The sequence below is a fragment of the Danio rerio genome, chromosome 21 (genome assembly GCF_052040795.2).
Source record: "Danio rerio strain M-AB ecotype USA chromosome 21, GRCz13ab, whole genome shotgun sequence".
Classification (NCBI taxonomy): domain Eukaryota; kingdom Metazoa; phylum Chordata; class Actinopteri; order Cypriniformes; family Danionidae; genus Danio; species Danio rerio.
In genome coordinates this window covers 47,199,817-47,214,245 of record NC_141041.1, presented here as the reverse complement: position 1 = coordinate 47,214,245, position 14,429 = coordinate 47,199,817, and the positions used below count along the sequence as shown (strand labels likewise).

Sequence of the window (14,429 nt, the reverse complement as noted above, 5' to 3'; positions counted from 1 at the left end):
AGTTCAGTTCAGTTTAGCTCAGTTCAGTGTGTTTTAATAGTCACTACTTAGAGTCCAAACACTGAAGAGGAATCCATCGTTGAGCAGCTGTACAGATCCCGAACCATGCAAGCTAGTGGCGACAGCGACGAGGAAAAAACTTAATTGGAAAAAACCAGGCTCAGTTGGGCACGACCATTTCTCCTCAGGCCAAACGTCTTGTGCAGAGCTGCAGTCTAGGCACAGAAGGCTGAAAGCTGGACCTCAGCAAAGACTCATCAGTCATTGAAGCGTCACAGGAGTCAGTCCCATGCTATCCACTCCTCCATGACCACCAGAGTAGCTGCTCAGGATACAGCCTGGTCCAGGATATCGAAACCTTGGGATCATCTCATAGCTAGTCTTAGATCGAATCAGTGGCACTGTGTAGTCTGAGGGTCTCGGAATGAGCATCCTGAGGTGGAAATAAAGAATAAATGATTTGCCTAATTACCCTAACTAGCCTAATTAACCTAGTTAAGCCTTTAAATGTCACTTTAAGCTGAATACTAGTATCTTGAACATATCTAGTCATATATTATGTACTTTCATCATGGCAAAGATAAAAGAAATCAGTTATTAGAAGTGAGTTATTGAAATTATTATGCTTGGAAATGTGTTGAAAAAAAATCTTTGCGTTAAACGGAAATTGTGGTAATTCAGGAGGGCTAGAAATTCTGACTTGCTCCCTAATTACTGCTAAAACTGCTGAATTCGTTCACAAAGTTATCAGTTGCCTGAGGTGAGGTTTAATCACCACCTCTCACTGGTGTTTTGACCCCTGAATTGAATCATGGAAGTCACTCGGGGTTAGGCCACATCATCCCTTTGTGCACACTTTATCCTATCCTTGAGGCAAATGTGTCCCCAATGCATTAAGCTTTGATGAATGGAGACCTTATTGAAAGTACCACCCTATTATTCACTGGTATTTAGCACTGTCTGGCCTGGGATCTGTTTCCCAAACATCAGTGTAACTCGCTGCTAAACTGCTATAGTACAATGAAATGTTGGGGAAACTTCTAAGTGGTCACGAGTGTTTACTGAACTGTGTCGCGGTGTTAATTTCATTATTGTAAATGGCTTGACACAAACAGAAACTTCACCAGTAACACAACTGAGTTATATGGAGAGATCAGAAGCAAAACCCTCTAAGGCCCCGTTTACACTAGTGCGTTTTAGTTTTAAAATGGCGTTTTAGAGCAAAAACGATCTGCGTCCACACTAGCGATTTACCTAGCGTTTCTGAACATATCTCCGTACACACTACGCTATCAAAAACGTATATCACGTGACCATTCGTGCACTCTGGGCATGCTCATTCTAGTATAAACAGGAAGCATGTGTCGCGCTCGGCATTTGGTTATTGTTAGGCAACAAACGCCGGTTGAACAATGAACTCGATGGCAAAGAAAGCAGGAGAGGTATTTTTGTGGACAGGCGATGAGGACGAGTCGTTACTAAACGTAACAGATGAATAACTGCACAATGGCTGGTGTGCTGTCTTCCGGTAGTGTTAAAGCCATTTGTTATAGTCATGAGATAGGGGCTTGACGAATAAGGGAAGGATACGCAATGACACAAAAGCCCCAATCAGATAGGGAACCTCAGCAGCCCCGTCTCCGTTTTCAGATGTCTCCGTTTTCCCCCATCTACACTGAGACGGAGCAGCAGCGTTTCAGAATGAAAACAGCCTCTCCAGCGTTTCCAAAACGCTTAGTTTTCGGCACTCGAAAACTTGGATGGCGTAACCGTAGCCAAACATGTGTTTTCAAACTAAAACGCATTAGTGTAAACAGGGCCTAAACCAGTGGTTCTTAAACTGTGGTACATGATTTAGTGGTAGGCGGAGAAATTGCTGAATAATTAAAGTAAAAAACACACTTTTAACCCTTTGAACCGTACGATCACACCGATGTGATCAGTAAATTGATTTTAATAGGGTAAACCTTTTATTTTATTTAAAATTTTCTAATGTTTGTTGTATGTATTCTAGCATTTGAAACTAATTTCTCCTCCATATTTGTAACGGTTGTTGACCTTTTAGGTACAAATTTGTCCAAGATATAAGGGATTTTTTTTTTCATCAGTAGAACTTTGAAGAAGATTTTTAGCAGACTGTGTGCTCTTTGGTGATTTAAATAATGGCTACAATTTTTACAATTACAAATAAACACATACAAACGACATACAAGTTCAAATCAATAACCATGGCCCCTGGGAAACACACTGATGTCTTCAAGTGAAATGATCTGTCTGTGCAGGAAATGTTATGTACTTAGCTTTAATCGTCAATGTAAGATCTCAGTGTGTCATCTGAGGATTGGTTTGAAATTGTTTGTATGTTCATTTATAAAATTAAAAACTGCTTTTATTCTACCTGAAATAAAACAAGACTTTCTCCAGAAGAAAAAACATTGTAGGAAATACTGTGCAAAAGTTTTGTGCTGTTAAACATCATTTGGAAAATATTAGAAAAGAAATCACAGGAGGACAAACAATTTTCACGTCAACTGTATATAATTTGATATATGTACAGTTTATTTTGTGTGTTTAGAACCAACTCTAATCGTTTGTTTCTGCAGACGGCTACCCCAAGGAGGAGATTGTATACAAGTGGAAGCGCAGCTCTGTGGAAGTTGGAGATATCCGCTCCTGGCGTCTGTACCAGTTCTCCTTTGTTGGCCTGAGAAATACCTCAGAGGTTGTCAGGACTGTCTCAGGTACGGCTTCGGTTTTACTCAGCATCTCTGTACTTCTATGCATGTTTGTTTTTGCTTTTGTCTCAAATGTTTACATTACAATATCCCCCTTTTTTTTAGCCGTAAAAAGTCAAGTTTGATCAATTAGTGTTGTTTAGCTTCAATATTTTTTGGGAATATCAAATGCTGTGGCCACAAGATAATTTTGGTTGAATAACAAAATCTTTATGTTGTAATCATGCACAATGTGGAGTCAGCCTTGAGATCGTATGTTGAGGGAACTACACCATTTCTCATAGACCTGAGTTTATAAAAACACAACAGTTTACTGTGTCAGAGGTAAAATAGGACAATAAAATAGGGCAATAGTAAAACAACAGTTTATTGTGAAAGGGGTGGGTTTAGGGTTGGGCTAGGTGTTGACAATAATAAAACACAATAGGTTAGATGCTGTGTCATTTACAAGACATTAAATATGTCAATCAAAATCCAGAGTAGGTTCAGCTCATATGGAGCTCAAGTCCCACCCATTTGGAGTAGACTCTGAGCTCCTTTTATACCTAGCTTGCACCTTTGGTTCTTGGATCCCTAAAAAGACCGACTAAACTTCCCATAGATGTTCCCCTCAGAAGCAGTTTCAGTGAGGCCACGGCCCTGATGGATTGTGCTGTAAAACCCAGAGGCAAAGTTAAATCACATGCCTCAGAGGTGAGAGAAATTGTATTTTTGATACACCTGAGGGATGTTAAAGCCACAAACAGAGCTAACTTGAAAGTCGGGACCCTCTCTGGGACGGAATCCAGTGGTTGAAATGTAGGGACTTAGATATCTAAAATTTGGGAGCGTGCAGTCTCCTAGTGGAGGTGGCCGTCTCATTAAAGTTGTCTCCTTTCCCCGAAGCAAAATGGGAAATGTGCCATGAGAGATGTGAACCCGCCCTGATCCCGCATGGCCTCAGTAGACTGCATACCAGCCTTAAAAGAAATAAACGTACCAAAGTCACTGTCATGTCACTGGGATGGTCCCTTTTCCAAACAACTTTTTCACGTACTAATATAGAGTTGAAGTCAGAATTATTGGCCCCCTTAATCAGGATTAATTGCAAGATTACAGTGAGATTAATCTAGATTTAAAAAATTTATCTATGCCCACTTATAATATATATATATATATATATATATATATATATATATATATATATATATACAGTTAAGGTCATAATTATTAGCCCCCCTGAATTATTAGACCACTTGTTTATTTTTTCCCCAATTTCTGTTTAACGGAGAGCAGATTTCTTCAACATTTCTTATCATAATAGTTTAAATAATTCATCTCTAATAACTGATTTATTTTATCTTTGCCATGATGACAGTGCATAATATTTTACTAGATAATTTTCAACACACTTTTAAACAGCTTAAAGTGACATTTAAAGGCTTAACTAGGTTAATTGAGTTAACTAGGCAGGTTAGGGTAATTAGGAAAGTTATTGTATAACGATGATTTGCTCTGTAGATTATCGAGAAAAAATTCAGCTTAAAGAGGTGAATAATTTAGACCTAAAAATGGTCTTTAAAAAATTAAAAACTGCTTTTATTCTAGCCAAAATAAAACAAATAAGACTTTCTCCAGAAGAAAAAATATTATCAGACATACTGTTAACATTTCCTTGCTCTGTTAAACATCATTTGGAAAATATTTATTGAAAAAAAAAAAATTGAAGGGGGCTAATAATTCTGACTTCAACGGTATGCACTTTTGGTAAAAATATGTATCTTCAAGGTACCAATATGGACTTTTTAGGTACACCCAGATTAGTTGACCTAATTAATTTAATTAACCCTCCTAAAAGACGTAAGTGTTCTCTAGACACTTGTCTTGCAAAACAGGTGTTTGTTTTTACGCATAGCCTAAAAGTAAAGTAAATAAAGATTATAATGTGTATTTTAATAGACACCTATGCTTGCGCTCTTTCATGATCATGAATTTATTGGTGCAGACATACAAACATGTCACCGTTCTACAAGATAAACCATTCCATATACAAAAAATAGGTTGTCTTTGAGAATGACATGCTTGTTGGAATAACCCATCAGATGTTACTGTAGGTCAGAATCAACTCATTATGCCTCAAAACACAGTTTGATTAACCAATGAGATGTAATTGAATTAAATATATGAGTTATGAGTTTGGTTTACTGGAGCATGTCTGTGTATTATACAAACTGTTGAAAAAAAAACTTACAAAACAATAGAATGAGGCATTCATGCCTGCTTGGAGTATTAGTCTAGGACTGTAAACAGAGTCTGCTATCCTCAGCTATAGAGCTCTATGGGCCCTATTATACACCTAGCGCAATAAGGCGTGATTTGTGGCTATTTTTAGACCAGTGCCACCCTAATTTTCACATTTTGTGCCATATTGTCTAAATAGCAAATCCATTTGCACCACTTTGTGGACACATGGGTGTGCCGGTCTATAAAAAACACATGTTAAGGCGCATTGATTTTTGCTCATACTGTGTTTTGAGGATCTGAAATAGATCGCACCATTGACCAACTAAAAGCTGGTCCGAAATCCAGTGAAGAGCGCGTTAGTTATGTGCCTATGTGGGTGCAAAGACTGACACATAGCCTAATACACACAGGATGTACAGCAATACTCAAATATCTTACATATGAAAAAAGTATTAAAATGTTACAAAAAGTTTTATTTTATACATGAATATAAAAACCACTGCCTCCGTGACTCATCTAGGGGGGGTTTCCAGTTTATTCATGTCAATTTGCATTTGTATAATGTTATTATTATTATTATTGTTGTTGTTGTTATCTATATGCATATTTAGATTTGTTTTAATAATTTGCCCACCTGTCGTGTTTTGGAGAGTATGCAATTTATGGAGCATAAGAATTGGACGTGTGTTTGAATATAGCTCATTTTTTTAATTTGCTGGAAATTAGAACTGAATTTAGAAATAGTTGTGAAACAAATCTTTGCGCTTAACAAACAAAAATAATTCTGTGGGCTAATAGATGTCTTCAGTGGAGTGAGTTTCAACCATTTTCCTTAAAGTAAAGGAGTAAAAGTAAAGAGAAAGTAAAGAGGCCGAATGGAGGTGGTTCGTTCTTTATCCTCGCGCTACAGATGCTCTGTTTAACTCAGGGGTGTCAAACCCATTTTATCTCAGGGGCCACATGGAGGAAAATTTATTCCTAAGTAGGCCAGACCAGTAAAATCATGGTATATATAACCTAAAACAACAACTTCAGATCGTTTTCTTTGTTTTAATACAATCAACATAAAGCTGGAGCCTGAGGACAACACAATCTTATGGCAATTTGTAACTAGTGGCTAATTCATATGAATTGGTACAATCTCATTAGTGCAATTTAGTATGTTTTGCTAATCCACCAATGACGGTTGGGTTTAGGGTTGTGGTTGGGGGCCAGCCTCCTTTTTATATCATACATTTTCATATGACACTTACTCCACTAATACGAATTAACCACTAAACTAACAAACTGTAAAATAGTTACGTTTCCTTGTGAGAACACCTCAGTGTGGTATGGCAGGGCAAAGATGTCGTCTTTCTGTTTGAAAAGGCTGTCAAACTGATGCTGATTCTGGCTTCTGGATTTGATGAAATTAACAGTTTTTCCACTTACAAAGTCCGCCATATAAATACCAAATGCACCATGGGGCGACACAACTGACTCTTAAAGGTTGGTTTAATGCAGGTTATGCTCAAAACACACCCAGAACTCATTAAGAGAATAAGCACAACCCTGTTAGACCATGCGCCGGGGCGCAAAGCATATTTTTCCGTCCTTAAAATAGCAAATAAAGGGACTAAGCTGAAAAGAAAATGAATGAATGAATGAATTCAGACAACCCCTAATGCTTTTTGCACCATGCGCTTTAGGCTTTGCTCCGAGATAATTAAGAGAGAGCCCTATATCTGGGATCCAAGCAAGTCTAGACCTTGCAAATGATGAAGAACAGAGTCTTGACTCAGACACAGCAAAATCCTCAGACTTTGCTAGAGTCATTCAGCGTAGGAAGAAGGTCATCACACAAATGCACACGCACATACACAACAATCTGTCCGCAGCAGAACACCCCAGAGTCCAGTGTGATTCAAATGCATGACTGAACTGCTAAGTAAACGAATGAGTGTGTGTGTGAGAGTGTACTTGAGTGTATGAAAGAGAGCGATAGACAGAGAAATTAGAACAATTTAGAGAGAATGTTTACAGAGAATTTATTATTAAAAGGGTGACGCAGTGGCGCAGTGGGTAGCACGTGGGTACAAACACATATAATCAACCTATATGTAACTCTAACTAGAGCTATAATCAGGCCATAAAAATTAGGCCCATGGGGCCCGAGCCCGACAGAATTCGGCCCGAGACCGACAGGTACATTTTGATTGACAGCTTTATAAAAGCCCGAACCAGTTAACAGCCCGACATTATTCAAATGTGCACATCCACACAGCTCTTTTGCCTTTTTTTCAAGAACGAATCATCTATAAGTTTTAACATAATTTATTAGTAACAAACGTAGGCCATAGGTCACTTGGAAGGTGAAACAGAAATAAAATAAATCCTCTAACATCGTAACATCTCAGCACTCTAAATAGGCCTGGGTACATACACTTAGCCTTTAAATTGGCCAACACACCAATGAAAAGAAGTCTTAACAAATTAAACTATAATAAATTCAAATTTATGACGGGTATTTGGCAATATCGAAATTAAGATGAAGGCTCTGCGAGATTTGTTTCGCCACTTCTCTTCACAATCTAGCCTTAAGGCGACGGTGAAGCTGAATAAAAAAAGAATCGTCTAATGCCAACGTTAGCCTGTTCAATGTAGTTTTTGAACTCGTCTTTTTACCTGTCAGCTTGCTGTTTAGTGCTCTACCGTAATACGAAGTGTATGAGCGACCGCCGAAATACCTTGACGGCTAGAATGACCGTTCCTTCTGAACTGGTGAAAAAATATATAGCTTAAAGGGGCTAATAATTTGGTCTTTAAAATGGTTTAAAAAATTTAAAACTGCTTTTATTCTAGCTGAAATAAAACTTTCTCCAGAAGAAAAAAATATTTTTAAACATACTGTGAACATTTCCTTGCTCTGCTAAACATCATTTGGGAAATATTCAAATAATAAAAAATATATTCAGTGTTTTCTAACTCAACAAAACATTGAGAGAACTCTTTTACCACCTTGGCATGTGGTTTGTCCCGGCCTTTAGCCTCCTCTTCCTCTGATGTGTGATTCAAACCCCTAGCATGTCCATCAATGCATTCACTGCGCCCATCATGTGGAGCAGGTGTAGGTGTTTTCGCTAGTGCTCATTGCTGGGTACATTAGTTTTGCTGTTTTTTATTAGAAATTGGTTCAGCAGCCACACATCATCTGGCATTTCAAAGGCAATCCAAGCACTTTGCTGCTACTCAACCATCAACGAGGAGCCGAAGGTCTCTATAATGGGATAGTTTACTCAAAAATAAAAATGTACTCATTGTTTACTCTGTGGTTCCAAACCTTTATGAGTTTCTTTTTTCTGTTAAACACTAAAGAAGATACACTGAAAAAATATTAATGTTCAACTCAATTTCTTTGTTTACATTCAAGCCCATATAAATTGTTTGCAACCACTTACCACCAATGTATTTTGAAACCTTTGACTTCCACAGTAGGAAAAACAAATACTATTGAGGTCAGTTTTTTAAATTTGGGTTTAAAAGAAAAAAAGAAAGTCAAACCGATTTGAAACAAGTAAAGGCTGAGTAAATGATGACAGAATTTTGGTTTTGGGTGAACTATTCCTTTTCCTATTCACACCAGATGCAGATGAAGCATTGAGCGCGAGAGATTTACATATTAAAGGGTCACGAAACACCAAAACACTTTTATTTTTAATTTTTTTAAATGTGACAGTCATGTATACAAATTTATGTCACTAAAAAGTTAAAATTGGTTGTTTTTGCATTATTTCGAGCAAATTCGTTCCTCCGGTTGTAAAGACATTTTAAAGTTACGTCACGGCCATGAGATCCTTGTGTAAATTTCAGCGTGGAGCCTGGATGTCTGGGCTGGCAAGTGCAACGTGAAGTCTTTGAGTTTCATCATTAATTCATGAGAAAGACTTGGTTCGAACCAATCGGCGCGGTCTATTGTGAATGAGGTGCAACTTCATTAATACGCATGATCGCTTCAAAGTTTACCCGTTACAGTGTTCAGGGCGATGCCTCTTCACTTTGTTCCACAACAACCCCCCGATCCACCCCCAATCCCACCGCCCCGCTCTACCCTTTCCATGACACCATTGAAATGTTGTCATAGGGTTTGTTTCTTTCCAGTTTGCGTGCGTTATTAAATTCCACAACACTCTCACCAGTCCTTTGTGTCGAATACCCCAGTTTGTCACATGGGCATGAATGAAATGTTCATGAGTGAAAGTGGAACTGCTGAACTGCAGTTAAAGTCACCCGAAATTACAGGAAGCTCTTACATTAAAGCACTTCACATAAACACCTTAATTACATTATTGTCTATTAAGGCAAATAACTAGATAACTGATGTCCATGTAAGCGTAGTCAGTAGTGTCTTCGAAGTAAGTGAAAGATCCAGAAGGGCATCCTGCTGATTTGATTCAGAAGGAAACTTTTTTGTCAGACGGCTCACCAGTCAGGTATACATCCGCATTAAAATATCAAGGTAAAATCCAGCCTGATCTCATGAGGAAACGTAAGTATTTTACATTTTGTCAGTTTAGTGGCTAATTTGTACAAATTCAGTAGTACGAAAATATACGATTTAAAAAAGGCATGGCACTTAACCCCACCCCTAACCCCAACTGTCATTGGGTGATGAGCAAATTGTACTAAATTGTACGAATTCATACCAATTAGCCACTAAATCAAAGTTACGAATTGCCGTGAGATTGCGTTGGAGAGTCATCATAGCTAGCGTAGAACAGACCCAGCTCCCAACCCAACTTTGAGAATAGATTAACGACGATGTTTATTTTAGCGCCCGATAAGAGCCCGATAACGACCCACCACTATTTATAATACGTTACCAATGCTAATACTCTAATATACTAACAAAGGCTCTTATTTTTAAAAGGATGTTTTAGAATCGATAACTCTAGTTTCAAGGTTTGTAGTTGAGACAGAAGAAAATAGTTTTACACACAATTAGATTTGTGGATGTTTGAGGTCTATTTACTCTGTGGATGTTTCTTATTTATTTATCTGCTTGTGCTGTCAAACTGTTATATGAAAGCAAGCTCACACTTACAGCTCTATATCAGGCTCGGCCCTTGTGGCTACAGCTGATGCACAAGCTTGCTAAAACAGAATCATTTCACACAGCTGCCCGTATACTGTAATCGGCGGTTCCATTTACCAGTGTTTAGGTTAAAACATAGCAGAAATGTAATGTGGTGGAGCAACAGAATACAGTGAGAAGGAGGCTATGGCAGGAATAACGTGTGAAGACGTGAAGGCTGGAGGAGGTTGGTGTTATATTACTTTGAGATTGTCACTAATGGATTGAGAAGGTTTGGATTCAACCTTGAAATCTTTAGTGGTTAAAAAAAAACTGGGCAATTTTCATAAACTGAAAACCGATTTCATCTCAAGTATTTAATCAACCCATTATAGACATACCTGTCAACATCATCAACAAACCTCATTCACTTTATCTTCACTGTATAATTTAAATATGCATCCATTCGGATTAAAGTTATTAAAATTAATTTAGTGAAGAGCAGCAAATGAATCTCTCATTTTCCTTAGTTAGTTTGATTAACCTTGGTGTAAATTTAATATAATGACAAGCGTTTGATTGCTTTCCTAGCTGTTTATGCTCATACAAGACACGATTACCAGTGTTCAGGTACTTTTACATATTTTTGTGTGTTTCTCAAAGTCCCATGTGTAAGTCTCTACTTTTGCTCCTCTTCAAAACATGTGTACAGAAGCTCCTCAGGGAACATCGTCTTTTTTTTTTGCCACCCTTTTTATTATAATTTCAAACTATTATCAAGCCAAAAATAAAAATAAATGGAAAATACTGAAAGCATAATTCTTTTAAACAGCTCTGGTCATTAAATCACATTTGAGAGCAAGGTTGTCCCTGGTTGCCCCATCACCGATTATCATAGTAGATCAGTTTCTCAAGCAGTTTATGATGCATTTTGGAAACAGGAGATGAGCCCCTGGTCTAATGCGCCACCTGGCTTGAGAAACCCGTTCTTCTTACTTTTAGGTTGCTTTCACACCTACACTTTTGTTTCGGAACCTGTCTCGTTTTCCCAGTTAGCGCGGTTCGTTTGGCATATGTGAACAGGGCAATCGCGCTCTGTTCCGCGCCAAAGTAATCGCTCCGAGACCGCCTGAATGAGGGTGTCTCGGCTCGATTAAAACGAACCCTGGAGCGGTTCAATTGCAGTGAGAAAGCGATCCGATCCGAGCGCGGTTATATCACAGTGTTTTATGGATATGTAACATGCATACGGCTATATGAAGAGAGAATTATGAGTAGGGCGGGAAGTTTCGCGAGTCTCCGGATGCCCGGCAACGAGTGATGATCTCCCGGTAATCTCGCGTCTCCCTCCCGGTCCTCAAATAGGCATCGTGGCGCACCCTTCTCACCTCTCCCCACCACATCTCTCCTCAGACATGTCGCGTGCGCACCTTGTCAATCACCACCAAACCACCACCTCCCCTGACAGCTGAGGGGGACGCTGCAAAATAAACCCTGACACTCTGACCAATGTGAGGAGAGTTTACTCGCACGTGACTTGTTTTAGCTCTTTCGGTCCGATTAGAAACTTTGCAGTGTGAAACCGAACCGCTCCAAGAGCAAAGAGCAACAATGTAACATTTGTAATCTCTGTTTCGGAACAACTGAATCGATTCACAGGTGTGAAAGCACCCTTAGTCACTATTTGGGTAGCATACATAGTCTGAATGCCTTCAGCAGCCATTTTAATCTAGATTAATTCCAAGATTACAGGGAGATTAATCTAGATTCAAAAAATGGTCTATGCCCACCTATAATATATATACAGTAGAAGTCAGAATTTTTAGCACCCCTGAATTATTAGACCGCTTGTTGTATGTTATGAATGCTTATTATTGGTTTTATGGTCCAGGGTCACATTTATACTTCAATTCCATTCAATTCATGTTTGTTTCTATAGCGCTTTTACAATGTAGATTGTGTGAAAGCAGCTTAACACAGAGGCATACATGCAGTGTGGCTTCTATGTTCTTCTGGATTGAGGTTCTTCATGAGCGTTTTAAGTTTACATTGGAAATTCGTGCATTGGTAACTTACTGCAGACTAGTTGTAGACTAGTAAGCACAGAAAAATGTGCACTTCCTTTTTTGTCTGAGTGGAGCTATTCATAGGGTGACCTGATGCTGTGCCGCACTGTCTCGCTATGGTCTGTGTGCACTGCTCTGTGTGATTTGACTTGATTCTCTAATGCCCTCGAGCACATCAACTTCCTTCCCCATTTACAGTCATCCACCACTTCCGAAGTTCTAATCTATGGCAGTGCTGGAAGTGTATTAAGTTATTTTAGGCTCTTTGCTTTTTCTGAATGATGCAGATGAATTGATTTCAATACATTTGTGAACAACATTTTTCAGTTTGCATCATAGAGCCAAGCTGTTATCTGAGGATAGCAATACTAGCGTAAATACTTTGAGTCTGACGGCTAAAAACAGTGTAGTGTTTAAAGGGATAGTTCACTCAAACATTACAATTTCTCACCCTCTATTTGGTTTTATGAGTTATTCTGTTGAACACAAAATAATACATAAAGCTAAAACCATTGACTTCATTCATTCATAAAATCTCTTTTCGGCTTAGTCCCTTTATTAATCTGGGGTCGCCACGGCAGAATGAACCGCCAATTTATCCAGCAAATTCTTACGCAGCGGATACCCTTCCAGCTGCAACCCATCTCTGGGAAACAACCACACACACTCATTCACACTCATACACTATGGACAAGTTAGCCTACCCAAATCACCTGTACCGCATGTCTTTGGACTAGTGGGGGAAACCAGAGCGCCGGGAGGAAACCCATGCAAACGCAGGGAGAACATGCAAACTCCACACAGAAACGCCAACTGACCCAGCCGAGGCTCGAACCAGCAACCTTATTGATGTGAGGCGACAGCACTACCTACTCGTCCCATTGACTTCAATAGAAGGCAAAACAAATACTATGGAAGCCAATGGTTACGGACATCCAACTTTCTTCAAAATATCTTTTGTGTTCAACAGAAACTCAAAGGCTTAAAACTAGTATAGTGTGAGAAAATTGTGACAGTTTTATTTTTTGGTGAACTATACATTTAACAAAGGTCAAACACTATTTTAACAATCTAGGCACAAAGTCTGGCACAAAAACATTAAGGAAGTGTCTGAATCCACTTTTGCTATTTATGGACGGAAAAATACGCTCTGCGCCCCAGCGCATGGTCTAACAGGGTTGTGCTTATTCTCTTAATAAGTTATGGGTGTGTTATGGGTGTGCCTCATAGTGATTTTGAGGCCCACCGCAGCATGACATAGTGACACTGATGTTCCCTGGGGTCCGTTCTTCGTACGTGGATTACTCAGTTAGCTGGATTTGGATATTGACGATTTGACACGATCCAAGATCGTTTCGTTCTTCAAAGCTGATCCGAGAGTTGTTGTCATGGCAACAGTTCTGCTAGGTCAAACCTGATCGGGAGCAGGTTCAAATCATATAAACAGGATTAGATCGGCTCAGTTCAAGCAAAGATAATACAGAAAGTATGTTCCGAATTCTGATATTTTCTTACAGAAGTAGTTATATACACTTGGGAAAATGGTACATATTTTTTAACTATATATATAAAGTTATAGTTATTAATAAAATAAATAAAGTTAAACATATTAATAAAACTTATGCAATCTGCACCCTCGAAATGAAAGTACAAAGACTGCCATCTGGTGCAAAGAGAAAACTTATTAAAATGAACTTTTTAGATTGCTTTAGTACAAATTGTGTATAATAGAAATGCACAATATGTGACTTTTTTTTTAAAGCAATAATACATTTATGCAGTCATAAACATGTTTTGATAGTTAATATGCCAGTGATTTGATGCTTCACAAAAGTTGCAGACACCTTTACCAATATGAAAATGCTTTTGTAAACAACTAGTTATTCTTTACACCGATTAAAAAACGGCTACTATTATAAAGAAAATCTTTTCTAAATGTAAAACTAAATACATTGATTTGCATTGAAATACATGATGAATACTCTTGTCTTGACAAATGAAAGTGCAAAGCCTGCAGCTCACAACAAATGTGGAAAGTTCTTGCGTGTCATATTTAACAAGCCGTTTACTGCTAATTTGATGTAATTTTGCTCACATGGATAATTGAATATTAAACAGATGATGTCATTACGCTGCTATGTCGTCAGCCAATCGTTGCATTGCTGATCATGATTTCGAGGATCGATAGATCTGTCCTTCATAACACACGCAGCGATCTCAGATCAGTTCATCCAGACATTCTAATCTGATTCGCGAACTTGTTTGAAGAACCAAATTAGCGAGAGATCAGTTATCAAGATTAAAAGATACAGGATCTGCCAAATAATCTTAGATCATTTAAGCGAGGTACGAAGA

At 38.4% G+C, this 14,429-nt stretch overlaps 1 protein-coding gene and 1 long non-coding RNA gene across 8 annotated transcripts in view; one reads left to right on the top strand and one right to left on the bottom strand.

Annotated features, from left to right (window-relative positions):
- Window positions 1-14,429, bottom strand: part of LOC147832033 (uncharacterized) — an 84,016-nt gene that overhangs the window by 15,865 nt on the left and 53,722 nt on the right. Inside the window, exon 4 of one of the 3 annotated variants that reach the window (XR_015520816.1) lies at window positions 3,085-3,694. The exons of the other annotated variants lie outside the window; for them this stretch is intronic. This is a non-coding gene — a long non-coding RNA (uncharacterized LOC147832033). Of the gene's footprint in view, window positions 1-3,084; window positions 3,695-14,429 lie in introns of those variants that run through there. 3 annotated transcript variants of the gene reach the window in all.
- The window catches only part of gabrg2 (gamma-aminobutyric acid type A receptor subunit gamma2), a 98,167-nt gene that overhangs the window by 46,751 nt on the left and 36,987 nt on the right, over window positions 1-14,429 (top strand). For all 5 annotated transcript variants that reach the window (XR_015519594.1, XM_087299726.1, NM_001256250.2 and 2 more), the window contains 1 exon segment: window positions 2,604-2,741. Coding sequence is in view for 4 of the 5 variants with exons in the window: in XM_087299726.1 (XP_087155852.1) it covers window positions 2,604-2,741 (138 nt within the window). In the remaining variant the exon portion in view is untranslated.